Source organism: Notamacropus eugenii, chromosome 1, assembly GCF_028372415.1.
Source record: "Notamacropus eugenii isolate mMacEug1 chromosome 1, mMacEug1.pri_v2, whole genome shotgun sequence".
Taxonomy (NCBI): Eukaryota; Metazoa; Chordata; class Mammalia; order Diprotodontia; family Macropodidae; genus Notamacropus; species Notamacropus eugenii.
In genome coordinates, this window is record NC_092872.1 from 296,843,217 (window position 1) to 296,858,440 (window position 15,224).

General features: G+C 40.1%; 1 protein-coding gene across 4 annotated transcripts in view; it reads left to right on the forward strand.

Moving 5' to 3' along the window:
• The window catches only part of SMOC1 (SPARC related modular calcium binding 1), a 224,677-nt gene that overhangs the window by 143,918 nt on the left and 65,535 nt on the right, over positions 1 to 15,224 (forward strand). For 2 of the 4 annotated variants that reach the window (XM_072629250.1, XM_072629249.1), the window contains exons 6-7: positions 12,780 to 12,869; positions 15,075 to 15,155. In XM_072629250.1, the coding sequence (XP_072485351.1) occupies positions 12,780 to 12,869; positions 15,075 to 15,155 (171 nt within the window). The remainder of the gene's footprint in view (positions 1 to 12,779; positions 12,870 to 15,074; positions 15,156 to 15,224) is intronic. The other 2 variants (XM_072629252.1, XM_072629251.1) reach the window with 1 other exon arrangement.

Consider the following 15,224-nt stretch of genomic DNA (forward strand, 5'->3'; position numbering starts at 1 on the left):
CTATATTAGGTCTTGTGCCATATGTTTAAATTTCAAACAACAATTGATCTGGAAAGATCACATCCTTGCCTGCCTTTCTTCCCCTTAGACCCTGTTGCTTCAAGATGTGTGTGTGTGTGTGTGTGTTCACACACTCTCTAGCTAACTTCAGCAATGCCACTTCACATTTGTTCAGCAGTTTGGGCTTATGACTCCTATTTGTCATGCGTTTTTTCATTTAATCCCCAAAACACTCCTCTAAGGTACATATCCTCATTTTACAGTTGAAGAAACTGCATCTCAGAGAAGTTGTGACCAGCCCAGTAACAAAGTGAGTCAGAGCTGTGATTGCAGTTAAGGCAAAGAGTGAGAGCTGTGATTCCAGTTAAGGTCTCACTCTTTGCAAGCAAAGAGCACTGGACTGCAATCAGGTGTGACTCATTTTCATATCCTGACTCTGGCACTAACTAGCTATGGGACCATGGGTATGAAACAAACTCTCTGAGTTCAGTCACTTTATAAAACAGGGAAAATGCTGTTCAAATCATCTCAATTGTGTCCAACTCCTTGTGATCCCATTTGGGATTTTCTTGGCAAAGATACTGGAGTAGTTCGCCATTTCCTTCTGCAGCTCATTTTACAAATGAGGAAGCTGAGGCAAACAAGATTAAGTGACATGTTCATGGTCACCCAGCTAATAGGTGTCTGAGGTCAAATTTGAACTCAGGTCTTCCTAATTCTGGGCCCAGAGTTCTATCTACTGCACCACCTGGCTACCCTGATGGACAAAATACTTAAAATCATGCAGTTGTTATGGCGGTAGGGAAGATTTTTGGAGGGAGTTTGGAGGGAGAGGAGAACTTTGTTAAACTTAAATAAAAATATATTGTTAGTTATTTTCAATTATGCCACAGTGCTGTAGAGCTGGTGTCTTCTATAGGGAATCACAACATGAAATATCTAAGAAGAAAAGAGATGATAATGTATGATGATTGATCTTTTCCAAAAACCAAGGAACTCAGATCATTCCTTCCTGCTCTGATAAGTCATACCCAAAGTAGAGGTGAGCAAACTGTCCGACTCTTGGAACCTTGACTTCAATTTGCTTTACTGTATGTTTTAGGTAAGATGATTAGGAGATAGAGAAACTTTTAAGGAAAAAAATTAAAATTCCACTGGAATTCTTTGTACAAACTTTTATCTTTTCTAGGCAAATGCTGATGGATATCAGAGAAGATCTTTTAGACCAAGAGAACCATTTTGTTTTGAGAGGCTTTGCTATATCCTCACACCTTTCTCGTCCTATGTGCAAGATTGTACTGAAATATAAGCATAGGCTTTCAATATAGCTTCGAGTGTGAAGAAATGTGAGAAATTTTCTCCAAAGTCCCTTTCATCCTCTTTATTTTTAGGACCTAGAACACTGACTAGTACCAGATCTGATACCCCATCACTCATATTCCAATTTTAACAGTGCTTAGGAGGGGTGACCCTGTATTCTAAGCTGGAATGAGGAGAGGATGGGTAGTTGGTAAACTGGGTGATAACAGTTGTTGACATATGGCACATTAATATATGTGGAAAGCTAGCAAACAGAATGCTCTGGGGCCTGAAATCAGGAGAACTTATCTTCCTGAGTTCAAATCCAGTCTCAGACGTTTACTAGCTGAGTGGTCCTGGGTGAGTCATTTAATCCTGTTTGCCTCAGTTTCCTCATCTGTAAAATGAGCTGGAGAAGGAAATGGCAAACCTCCCCAGTATCTTTGCCAGGAAAACCCCAAATAGAGTCAAAAAGAGTAGGACAAGACTTAAAATGACTGAACAACCACAAAGTTAACATTTGTAAGTGCTTTGCCATACTTCATCTCATGGGTTCTTTGCAGCAATGCCAAGGTACCTATCTCATAGTTATTTCCACCTTCATTTTGTAGATAAGAAAAGCAAGGCTTAAAGAGGTCACAGATAGTTGGTATCAGTGGCAGGATTTGAATCTGTTTTCCTGACTCCAGAGTCACCACTCTTTCCATGCCACCATGCTGTATTTGACAAAGCTTGGAACTGAGAAGCGCTCATATTGCAGAACTGGGGCAACTGTACCATGTGTCACTTATATCAGTGTCATTCACAGTCACATTAAAGCAATATTTTGTTTTTATTGCTGCTTTTACATCTTGATAGATTCCTTACCTTTAATAGTCTCTTTCTGAAAGAAGAGCAGTTTGTATTCATTTGGTAGGAAATCTGAGACCCCCAAAATGAAAATCAATTTGCTCAGAGTCTTCTCCTGGTTACCAGGCAGAGCTAAAATTAGGCGCTCATACCCCACCTTTTTTTTTTTTCCCATTCTGTCATTTGATAGGGCTTCTAACATTACTACCACAGATCCAACTCAAGTGAGCGATACAAAGGTGACTCTCTTTAGATCACCATCTTCTGGTTGTAATTGTCATGGAAGATCCTCTGTCTTTGTTAACCTCAAAGAGCTACATGAATGAATATAAATTGTCATCAGGATTGTTTCAATTATCCCACAATACTGTGTACAAAAGAAAATGCGGTTTACAGCTGGTTTGGAGTTAAATATAGTCCATTCTGCTGATATCATTCCTCTGATCAGACTCCTCCTGTCTGCCTTGCCAACTGTATTTATTTACGTAGTCCCATCTTTTGGAGGGTAGCAGGGAACAGAGTGGTTGAGAGGGAAAGGCTCTCTTTTTTTCTCCAATAGCCTAACCCTAATGCCCCAGAAAATAAAGAGAAGCCACAGCTGAGAGCCTTTTCAAAGATTTCTTGAATCTAAGAGGATCTAATAGACTTTGTGGTAGTGGCCATGTGAGAATACAGACCCTAGAGCACGGATTTCTTGGTTCTCGAGATCCAAATTTAAGAAATAATACAGAGCTCGACTCCATGAGAGTTGTGACTTTCTGTGATAGTGGGATAATGGAGGACACTCTGCTGGTGAGAATCAAATGCATGCTCTCCAAATGCTATCAGTTTCCAAGCTTTTTCTTCTGCCCCTTTCTCTTTGTTCCCACCTTCCTGCAAGTCCAGTTGTGGGACATGGAGGGAGTCAATAAGATCACTGACCCTCTCCTCCTTAGAAGAGTGATCCTTCTGGAGGCAGTTAGTCCTCTGGAAGAGATTGACAAATGCCAACAGCAGCTGTAATTCACATTTAGAGTACTTTCAAAAGGACCACAGACCTATGAGGTAGGCACTATAATTATTATTGATTAGCCTTGTTTTCCAATCAGTTATTGTCTTATTCTATCTCTACCACATTTCTGACACTTTGCCCTTTCCCTGTAATCAAATGACCACTACCCCAGTTCAGTCTTTTGTCATCTCTTCTCATCTAGGCAATTGTAATAATCTCTTTTTTGGATGTCAACCTTCCTGATACTCTGCTCTAATATAGCTACCATACAATTCAGCATAAGTCTGACTATGATACTCCTCTACTCATGAAACTTCAATGACTCCCTATTGCCTCTGGGATGAAGTGCAAATTCAACAGCTTGGCATTCAAATCCCTTCTCAGTCTGGCCCCTAACTATTTTTCTGGGTTTATTGCAACTAACTCCTTCACCCACTTTACATTCCAACCAAACTGGCTTTTCCTTGAAATGAGCACTCCATTTCCTGTCTCCTTGTGTAGGCTGTTCCCGGTGCCTGACGTGCAATTTCACTTCACCTCTGCCTCTTAGAATTCCTAACTTCCTTCAAGATTTCTGTTATGTGTCATCTCCTAGAGGAATCATTTTCAGAGCCTTCGAATTGTCAGTGCTTTTTTCCTTTTCCTTGTCAAGTGATCATGTATGTACTTATCTGTTTACTTATTGTTTACTCATCAGTTCCTCTAGGGCACAGACTGTTTTTCATTTTGTCTTTGTTTTTCAGAACTTACCATAAGGCATTACACATAGTAGATACTTAATAAATGCTGGTTTGATTACAATGGACAAAGGAAATAGAGGCTCCAGAAAATTAGGTGACTTTCCCAGAGTTACAGAGTGATTACTGGGGATGGAATATGAACCAAGGTTTATCTTGATTCTTACCTTGCAGTTTCTATCCAATATTGGCTCTTTCTGTCTTTCTCTAACTTCAGGGTCTGGTGCAAGTTAATTTAGAAAGATAGGCATTATGGTTTAGATTACAGGTATGGGGAACTATAGATAAGGGGTCCTCTTCTCATCTATCCCAATTATCTCTCCAATTCCAGGAGGGGAAGAGCATTTTCAGATGTCTATATCCCAAGTGTAGGAAATAGGACTCAAATGCCTAAGATGGGGAGTAAGCCTCCTCAATCTTGGGAGCTATGGAGTCCTAAGCTGTAATAGGAACTGAAATTTGGCTCCTTGTCTCTTCCTCTTTTTTGACAGTGGTTCATCTTCAGATGTAGATGGGAAATAAATATTCCCAAAGAAGTAGAAAATTTTTCTAGCTGTACCAAATATAGTTCTCTTTGGGGAAAAAGGAAGCAAGTGAACTTCTATGATGTATCTTTTTTATGACCATTGTCTCAACTTTAGAAGTAACTTAGGGGTGTCTGCTGATCAGAGTGAATATAGATGTGTACATGTAAGGGTGTGGGACTCAGAGTTAGAATTGGACTGAAATCCCAGCTCATCCTCTTATGAGCTATGTGACTCTGAATAAATTAACTTCACTTGAGTTTTTTTTAGCTCCTTCTTCTGTGAAATGGAATAACTAATGATATCTAACAGTCAACAAGCACTTACTACGTACCAGGCACTGTTCTAAGCTTGGAGATACAAAGAAAGGTAAGATTACTTCCTGACCTCAAGGAGCTCACATGGTGATGTAGGAGACCACTTGCAAACACCAGAGAAGGGTGACGTGAAAAGGTGCTTTACAAGTAGTAAAGTGTTACAAAAATGGGAGTTTCTTTTAATAGGTAGAAAGAATGAAGACAAGAGGGATGACAGTTGTCTAAATGGCTTTCATGTCTAAGAACAAGGCCTATACCTAAGAAGGAACCTACCTCTAAAGGAAGGACTGGTCAAGCTCCTGGAGGGTAGAAAGCATCTCATTTTTAATTTTTGTATTTCTAATGCCTATGACAATGTCTTGAATGTAGAAGTTGTTACATATGTATTTTTTAAATTGAATTGAATTTGAGATTAGCAGAAATTGCATAGAAACAGGTCCACATGTGAAACCCATCATTGGACGGGACAGTATTTCCTTTCCTTTCTGCCTTTGTAGGCTGGCATGTCAATATCCAAACTAAAATGAACAGTTGGCTCAATATTCCTAAACTTGACAGTAGGGGAACAAATGAGGGCGATTGGTTTCAGGAAAGCCAAGGAAAATCTGTCATTGTGCCTGACGTTACCTTTAAATCCAGATATGGAATACTGTTCCAAGGAAAAGTGAAGAGTAGCCCAGATCATGAACCTGATTCGGAAAGATCTTAGGACCATTTCTAAAGTACTGCACCCCAGCTGTGAGACACAGCAAAAAATTTTTGCTCTTTTTTCCTCTTATGTTCTTTATCTGGATGTAGTCTTTTGGCTCTTTCTCCTCTATCCCTAATCTGACTCAGAAGCGTTATCCCAACCTCCTTTCTCGTGGACCCAGGAGATGTGCATCTGAGAATGTGAATGACTGATCTAAATCTATCTTCATGACTTTTTTTAGAGTGGGATTCGTGTTTAGAATCAGCATAGACAATTAGAAAATATTAGAAATTAGAAAATAATTTCTGCCACTTTCCATTTTTCCCTTCTCCAAAACACTTTCAAATGAAAGGATCAGAATGATGGCATTGGAGGAAGAATATTCATGATAAAGATGACCTGAAGAAAATCCAGCATGGTAGATAGAGAAATAGGCTAAGATTTAATCTTCCATACCCTTCTGGAGTATATTTACAGTCAGATTCCCAAAGGAATTTTGCAAACAGGTGCTATCTATTCCTTGTCAAAGGGAAGTCTTAGAAAAATCATTTCAACACAGCACACCTCGGGGCCATAACTTACAGAAAGTCCCAGTCACTGTGAAAAGTACAAGTTTTCTCCCCCTTCTCCCAAAGGAGAATTAGTCTACTATTACCCCATATAGGATGGGCGTTCTTAACTTGCCTGCATATATAAAAACATAGTGATGTATGTATTTATTAAGGGATGATAATAATCATAATGAACTTCAGGAGAAAGATGTCTACAGACAGAAGTGGTTTAAGAGGAGACCAGGAAGCAAAGGGGACTTTGGATGACTGAGAAGCGTGTGTGTGTGTGTGTGTGTGTGTGTGTGTGTGTGTGTGTGTGTGTGTGTGTGTGTGTGTGTGAATCTTGGAAGGGGCAGTGGTTTTCTTTTCTTTCCTCCTTTTCCAAAGCCGTGTGATCTTAGAGACCTCAAGAGGTGCCATTAGTATAGAATGCTATTCCAGCCCCTTTGACACATTTGCTTTTGAAGGACCTGGAAGAGAAAGCTCTTTGTATGGAGTCAGAATAAACTCATTGTACACCCAAACAATTAACTCTTCAATTGACTTGCCAGTGCCTTGAAAACCCCAGCCCTGCTTCTCTGGACCTCTTAGGCTCTATTCAGCCTCTTAAGCACATCTCTTTTTTTTTGTTTTGCTTTGTTTTGTTTTATTCTGAAAAGTCTTTCCCTAGAATAGTCAGAGCAGATCAACATTGTCCTCTGCCCGACATTTATCTCCACCTGCCACTGAATGTCAATCAGGAATCAAAAAGCCAAACAGAGAAGGCTTTGAACAGTGTCATCGGGGGTCGAAGTGACTTCCAGCTGTCTATGCGTGGGCCAGGCTTTCCTGCAAGGCTAGGAATTGAGCTATTACATAAACCCACTGTCTGTATTGGCCCACAGAGCCCTTTGGCAGCCATGATTTCCTCTGGGAAACATCTGCGAGGCAACGAAAAGACTGTGAGAGGAGGGAGAACCAGACCTTGAATTTTGGAGGACGGGCCGTATAATTGTCTAAAAAACCACCAGAAATTACTTCTGAGTTTCCAAAGCTGCTGATGCACTATGGGATTTTGGACAAATCATTCAAATTCTCTCTGCCTTGGTTCTGCACGTGTTTATCCTTTGCCTCTTTTCCCAGGTGGTTAAGAGAATGAACGAATAAAACTGTGGCTCACGTACATGGAGAATGGGAAAAAGGAGCAAGAGCCACCCAACATAGTAATTTTAGTATAGCTATTCTTAACCTCTTCCAAAGAAAATTCCTCCAGATTGACTTTCCTTTTTTAAAATGAAATCATTTGGAAAAAGGTTTAATTTTATTAAGTTAAAATAAGCAGTTTGTATAGAAACTATATTTTCCCAGTCACATTTGTATATCTAAGTTTTCTTTCCTTCTTTCTTTCTTTCTCTTTCTTTCTTTCTTTCTGCCTTCCTTCCTTCCTTTTTTCTTTCTTCCTTCCTTCCTCTCTCTTGTCTCTGTCTCTGTCTCTCTCTCCCTCTCTCTCTCTCTCTCTCCCTCCCTCCCTCCCTCCCTCCCTCCCTCTCTCTGTCTCTCTCTTTATCTATCTGACAGCTAGGTGGCACAGTGGATAGAGTACCAGGCCTGGAGTCAGGAAGACTTTGAGAGTTCAAACCTTAGAGGCGATATCTCTGTGCAAGTCACTTAACCCTGTTTGCCTCAGTTTCCTCATCTGTAAAATGAGCTGGAGAAGAAAATAAAAACCACTCCAGTATCTTTGCCAAGAAAACCCCAAACAGGATCACAGAGTCAGACACAAGTGAAATGACTGAACAACAAGGCGGTGACCCTGGTCTGCAGCATGTGTCAGTGAAAGCTAGCATTGATAGGGGGCAGCCTGGCTTAGAGCAGCGAGTACTGGATTTAGAGGGTCAGGATTCAAATCTCAGGTTGGCTGCTTTTTAGATGTAAGCCTATGGACAAGTCACTTCAGCCCTCCTTATCTGCAAAACAAGGGGGCTGGAAAATAGACAATTGCAAAGGTATTTCCTACTTCTAAATTCTGCAATTTTATGATCTTATTTATGAAAAAAATACAGACAGAGAGACAGACAGAGAGACAGACAGAGAGACAGACAGAGAGACAGAGAGACAGAGAGACAGAGAGAGAGAGAGAGAGAGAGAGAGAGAGAGAGAGAGAGAGAGAGAGAGAGAGGCAGGCAAGCTCATGGTTAAGTATAGGAATATTTGACCAGAGGTTCCCCTGTAGACAGTGTGTGGTCTTCTCCTTTATAATAATCAATCTCTTAGAATGAAAAAAAAATTTAATAGCTTATCTTTTGAGGGGAAAAAACATTATAAAAGTATAAACATCAAATATGCAAGATTTCAGAGTAAATGCTAATTTACCAGGCAGCAGTGAAGGGGAGGGAAGTGGAAAAAGAGGAGATAAATTCACTCTCCCAGTTTGGCAGCAAGTTCTGTCCAGAAAGGTCACTCTTTAAGTGGGTCAGTGAGCCAGACAAAGCTTCAACTACTCATGATTATATTCAGTCTAGGGTAGCAAATGTTTGCAACTTCCCTATCCTTAGTGGCTTCTGTCTCTCGTGATCTCATAGACTCTCTTTTCACTTGAGAAAAACTACACTTCCCATCAGCACCCTTGACAGTAAGGCGCTTTCAGGGATCCCAAAAATCTTAGTGCAGTTGTAAACTGCACTAAGACTTTTGGGATACCCTATTCCTTCTTTTTAAATGTAGGTTCATTTATTTCATTCAAATGGAATATATATGGATTAATGTTTGTGTGCATGAGATGATACTGAATCACATCCCTTTTAGGTTCTTCTTGCTCCTCACCAAGAGCTGGTAAACTGCCCATTATTATTAGAAATACATTTCCATATTTTGTTCTAGTTAGGTTCCAAAAGCCTAAAGCTGTCCTGAGGAATCTAGACTTAAGTCATGAAAGAGAAAAGGGTTTTCCAATGGGTTCCCTGGGCATCTTGAAAATGCTCTGAGTCATTCTACCTCCATTATGAAAACTGATGAAAATTCCTGGAGAAATGGATAGCCAGAATATTCATCCTTATTCCCCAAGTCCTTCAGAATTACAGACTGGTTCTGGTTCTCAATCCATATAACCTTAATATGGTAACATGGTACAAAGATTCTTGAGTGATCATAGCCTGGTGCCAGAAGCTGTGCTGTGAATCAATTCTTAAAGCCACCAGGTAATGGTGATTCGGTACTAGCAGTCAAGGGTTAACTCATACACATGTCCGAATTAGGCCAGATGGGACACTCTGCTGCAAAGATGTCAGTTACCTAAAGTGTTTTGTACATCACTGCTCACAATTCCTTTGGCGATGTTTGTTTTCTGCTTGATAAAGGACCATAGGATTTAGAACTGAAAGTAACTTTGTAAAGATCTGAGTCAATACTCCCCAAACCACTCCTTTTTATTTTTTTAAATGTTTGGGGAAATAGTTCCAGAGAGACTTATCCAAGGTTACATAATTAGAAAAGAAGTTGGGATTCTAATTCAGATCTTTTGATGTCATATCCAGTGGTCCTTCTGTAAATTGATAGGATCATAGCTTTAAAGCAGAAAAGGAATGTGGTGTACAACCCTCTCATTTTACAGCTGAGTAAACTGAGGCCTAGACAAATTAAATGACTTGCCTAGGAGCAAATAAGTAGAATTAGGGCAGAGCCAAGACTGGAACCAAGGTTCTTAGAAATTGTAGATCCAGTGTTCATTCTTCTTGTGCCCAATTGCTTTTGAATCCCTCCTTTCCCTAAAACTCCCTTTATTATATGGGAGATAGATGTGGGCTAAGACAATAAACCCTGATCGGCAGAGGCCAAGCATACAGAGGCATTTATATCTTCATGTCTAGCAAAAGCAACCAAGTGTATACTGGAGCAACTGAGAGGACTTTGGCGGTTTATTGAATTGAATGGAAAGAGGTGTTAATAGAGTCAGGGGAAGTGATGCTATAAAAATGACATTGTGTGGCTCTGCGCAGTGTTTATTTTCCCTCAATGACTTCCAGATCAACCTTGGGCAGCTTAGGAGTCAAAAGATCTTTGTTTCAGGAGCCTGCTTAAAACATGCAAATACAGCTGGATTTCTTTCTTTTTTTTTTTTTTTTTTTTACTGCTCTGGCATTTGACCCTACTCTCCTCCAACTTCCAATATCAACCCAACTCCCTCCCCCCCCCCACCCACACACACTGCTCTGGAGTCTGAATCCAACTGGTTGCTACAGACAACTGTATCCCTTTGAATCCTATGAGTCAGGTAGGAGCGAGAGCTTATTTATGGTAGCAAATAAAGGATTTGGGTTCTTATTTCCTATCAATATGACTGACCTTCACCTTTGTAGGGACTGGCCTAGCAACAGAGTTCAACAACTGATTATTTTTTCTCTAGAAGGATAGTCTTAAGCAATCTGGGGTATTGAGAATGTGACCAGCGATCAGACTCACTCCTTTAACTTTAATAAAATATTTTGTCTAGGGTAGAGTCCCATTTACCCTAGGGCACCAATATCTGGAGAATATTTCCTACCTGTCCTTCTATCCCCATTCCTTATGCTCTTCCACTAGGTCCTACAAGTGAGGTAGGACCACTTTTTGTTTTTCTTCACCTGACTGAAGGGCATCATTCTAAGGATTCTTTCACTGTATTAGCATTCTTACAAGGCTGCATCTTCCCCCACTCTGCATCCTCTTCAATTTATCACATCCCCCTTGCCTGATTCCAGGGGTTAAGAGGTCAGGGATTATGAGCATTGTCATGGGAGGTGGGGGGTGTAGTGCTGACTAGATTTTCTGGGGGATGAGTCACAAAGTGACTCCTCTTTTGGAGTTATGGCACCTGGTGCTCAAAGTCAGTTGTTCTCTATGTTGTTCCTAACCCTTGCATTTACTCTGTATTCAAGAATTCTAGTTTCAGCCCTAGTTAGGTCAAAGGATCTGAAAGTCCCAGTTATTGACTTTTATTATTGATGAGTTCTCTGATATTCTAAGCACTATTTGAGAATCAATGTTCTCTATCCTTGTTTAATAGTACTATATGGTAGTATGGTAGTATATAAATGTGTGTGTAAATAAATATATAAGTATGTATATATATCTGTGTGTGTGTATATATGTATATATATGTACATATTATACACTAGATACCCTGGTACCCTCATGAAAAGGAGATAGGAGGTCTCCAACATATTGAATGAACCCACAGTGGTGAACTTTTGGAATTTTCCCAGGATGGATACAGGGGGAGAGGGGTGTTTGAATTATGAAATTCTTGTGCCAGGAACTACGTTAAGTTCTTTACAGATATCTCATTTGATAGGCATGGATGAATTGCATTCCACATCACTGTAAGGACTTCTCAAATCAATGAGGTCACAGAGTCATCTGGTAATTAATATGTAATTTAATAAAATTATATTAAAGTAATTTTCCTTTTTTTATGAGATAGGCTTTTGAAGAGAGGAGATAAGCAGTAACATAGATGTCTGGGATCACTGTATTATTTCTTACCTCTTTCCTCCAGCCCCAATCACCTGGTGTTGTCACACCTGGTGTCCTGTCCGGTAGAGCAGAGATGTTAAACATGCCAACCAGAATGCAACTCACCTCACTCCCAAGTGCTGCTCAACCAGATTAAAATGTAATTGAGAAACAGTTAACAAAATAAATTTAAAAATACAATAAAACAGATAACATTATGTTTTAAAACTAAGTCATTATGAAGCCACAGGGAGCCTTATGTATGGATTAGTGGCTCGTATTTTGATTTTGACCCGCTTCTGTAAAGAGAACAACAAACTTTTACCCCAAGACAAGGGTTGGAACGACAAAAATATTTGTTTCCATCTCCATGTTAAGGACACAAACAAAATGAAATCTCTATGTGTTTCCTTCTTTAATATTGTAGTCCATGCTGAGATGGATGCTTTAGAGGTCAAAGTAAAAAATGCCCAGGTGGCACAGTGGATAAGATACTGGGCCTGAAATTAGGAAGTTCTGAGTTCAGATCTGATCTCAGACACCTACTGAATGCGTAACCTTGGGCAAGTCACTTAACCAAGCTGTTTGCCTCAGTTTCGGCATGGAGAAGTAAATGGCAAATATCTTTGCCAAGAAAACCCCAAATGTGTTCACAAAGAGTTGGACACGACTGAAACGACTGAACAACAACCAAAAACGTCCAGCTCTCTGCTATCTCCAGGTCATAAGAATACTACAGGAGGCTTAGATGATGACAAGAAGGACCTTTCTGTTTTCTCAAAATGGATATGGAGCCTATGGTCAAGGACCGTGGGAGCAGAGCTGTCAGGAACTATTTTTAACCCCTTGTTTGTCCACAGCTATGAAGTCACTGGGGCAGGTTTTGTGTTGGTAAGTGTCACAGGAAGGATGGGAAAGCCACGAAGGAGTGAGACCTTTATCCCCACGATACTATTCCTTTGTCCTCTGGGAGAGCAAGAAATAGATATCACAGAGCACACTTAGCGCTACCTAAACCTTGTCTACCAAGCCTTCTGTTCCTTCTAGCATCTGAGATGGGGAGACAGGAGATCTGGAGAGGGAATTCTGTCCCAGGCCATATTTTACTTGGGAGCAAAAGTCTCTCAAGAAATGAAGACCCACTTCCCTTTTCTCACTCACCCCTACAGCCCTTGAAATAGCAGGTACAAGAATCTGTTCTGATGGCTTGTCTTCCTCACCTTGCCCACTTCTTCTCCACCTATGCTTTCCCTCTTTGTTGCTGTCATTCTGGACTTGGCCAGGCCATGTGCAAATCCCAACCATTCAACAGTTCTGGAGAGTAGATAGTAATTTACCTCAATAATGGTAGTTTCTTTTCGTTTCTTTTTAACCCTCAATTCAGATGATGGGTCTAAGCCGACGCCTACGATGGAGACACAGTTGGTGTTTGATGGAGATGGTAAGAGCTGTTCTTTCTTTTCATTCTGTTTGGAACCTTAGAATTGGGGGAATGATCTTTCCTTTTTGCATAGAATTAAGTATTAAATAAAACTTTAAGTTAAATAAATTAATTATAATATATTTAATAAATTAATAAACAAAATAATACTTAAAAAGAGTTAACTCTAAGAAGCAGGTAACCTATGCACCTGAGTTTTAATCTATTCTTTCCTTGCTTGCTGTGAGGTATTCAATGACTTCCTCTTTTGGATCTTGATTATTATTGAAATAAAAATGAGTATTACGATCTACTGATGAAGAGATGGCTCCTACTTTACTGAAGTAATTCATCAGCAAACCCCCTAACCTGCCTCCAGTCTTTCCTACTCCAATTTATCTTCCATACTGCTATCAGTAAGTTAGCATTCTTCTTCATGCTTCCTATAAGGTTCATGTTAATCCTCATTGCTTGTAGGCTAGTCTAAACTCTTTACCCTGTTATTCCAAACTGTCTATAATCTGGCTCCAACCCAATACCTCAGTCTTATCTCACATGCCTCTCTTTAATGTACTTATTTTCCAATCACACTAGATTGTTAGACTCCACCAACCGCAGGCTAGGGATCTTGGCATCTGTCTAGATGTTCCCTCTGGGTGCGATGTCCTGCTCTGCCTTATATCTGCTTGCTGAACCTTTAAAAATCCTCCAAGGTCCAGCTCAAATGCTACCATCTTTATAAGCCTTATCTGACATTTCTCTCCATCCACCCCATAATCTTCTCAGAGATAGAAGCCATCTTTTCTTCCAGTCCAATTTTATATAGAGTTGCTTCTACCTTTCTCCTTCATTTATTCTATTGTGTATTCTATTGATATTATATTTTTGTGCATGTCTCTTCTCCCTTAATAGATTGTAAACTACCTGTGAAGTGGGATTGTGCCTCACTAACCTTTGTCTCTCTCCCAGCACCTAGCAGACTATCTTAAATATAATAGATAGTTCATGAAGGTTTGAATTTATTTAAGCACCTCTCAGGTGACACATTAGATTGATTACCTTATGGAACAAAGCAGAGTAGAGCACAGTTCTTTGCCTCAAGGAACTAATAATAGCCCAATAAATGAGGCAAGAAGTACATGTGTAAAGTTAAATAACAGTATGAATTTTTTTTTTCAATTTTTAATGGGAGAGACCCCTGATTCTTAAAGTAGATGTCCAAACCTATATGCATATACTTATATATGCTATTTTTAAATGGGAATGAGCTAGTATTGATTAATCTATTAGATTTGGTGTTGAGGGATATCTGGATAGCAAAGCTATTGAGTTTGAGCTAAGACTTTCCTGGGCTCAGCACCTTGAAAACTCCAAAGAGCCCTGGATCTTTGGCAATTTTAAATTCCCTATGAATACTAATAGAGTTTTGGGGGGGAGGGGGACAGGGCGTGAGGCACTTGAGAATTCAGATGACCCTGTAGTAGGTTCAGGATACCCCTAGAAAGTAATGAATTCTAGACCTGTGAACTATTCATTGAGAGACCCAAATAACTAGGGGCCTAGAACCAACCTTGTTTCCTGGGAGCCTTAAGACAGAGGAATCGTTCAAGGTCAGTCTGGATCAGGCCTGCCTTGAGAGTTTGGTTGATTGGAAAGACAACAAGAGGGAACTTATGTGACTCTTTCACTTTCTATTCCTTGTTAGGTAAAGTCTCAGCAGTTCCCAGTTAAAGCGGTCTCTGTGGCTTGTTTGGATCTCATTTTGTTGACTTATCCCCTTTAAATCTTCTCCCAAGGAAGCAGCTGAGAGGAAGTGGGCTTGGCCCAGCCTTCTTCAACTCCTGGGATAATATTTTGATTTCTGGTCAGAATGGCTTAGGGCCCCTGGCCTCTGACCATTTGGTGGACGGGTCCCCACTCTACAGTGCAGATGTCTTCCTACGGAATCTCTGAAGGGTGGGGAGGGAGTTAAACTTGTTACCCTGAATCAGATCCTTTGAGCTGATTTTGAGAAGAGAAGAAAGGGAGAAAGCATGAGATGAGGGCAGGCTTAGAGAAAGAGGTATCTCTCCTCATAGGTTTTAGGAAACACCCCAGGTTCTTAGAACAGGCACCTAAGTCAGAATCAAGGAGTGAAAGGTAAGAGTCTGACTGCATGACTGTGATAATTTTCTCCTCTTCATTTAACCTATTGCCTTTTATTTTTGTCTTTTTATTTTCTTTTAGAAATCACAGCCCCCACTTTGTGGATTAAGCACCTGGTAATCAAAGACTCCAAACTAAACACTTCTAATGTAAGAAATTCAGGTAAATGATCCTTTGGAGAGAGTATTCCTTATCCCATGTCCTTTCCTATCTTTGCTGCTAACTGGCTGT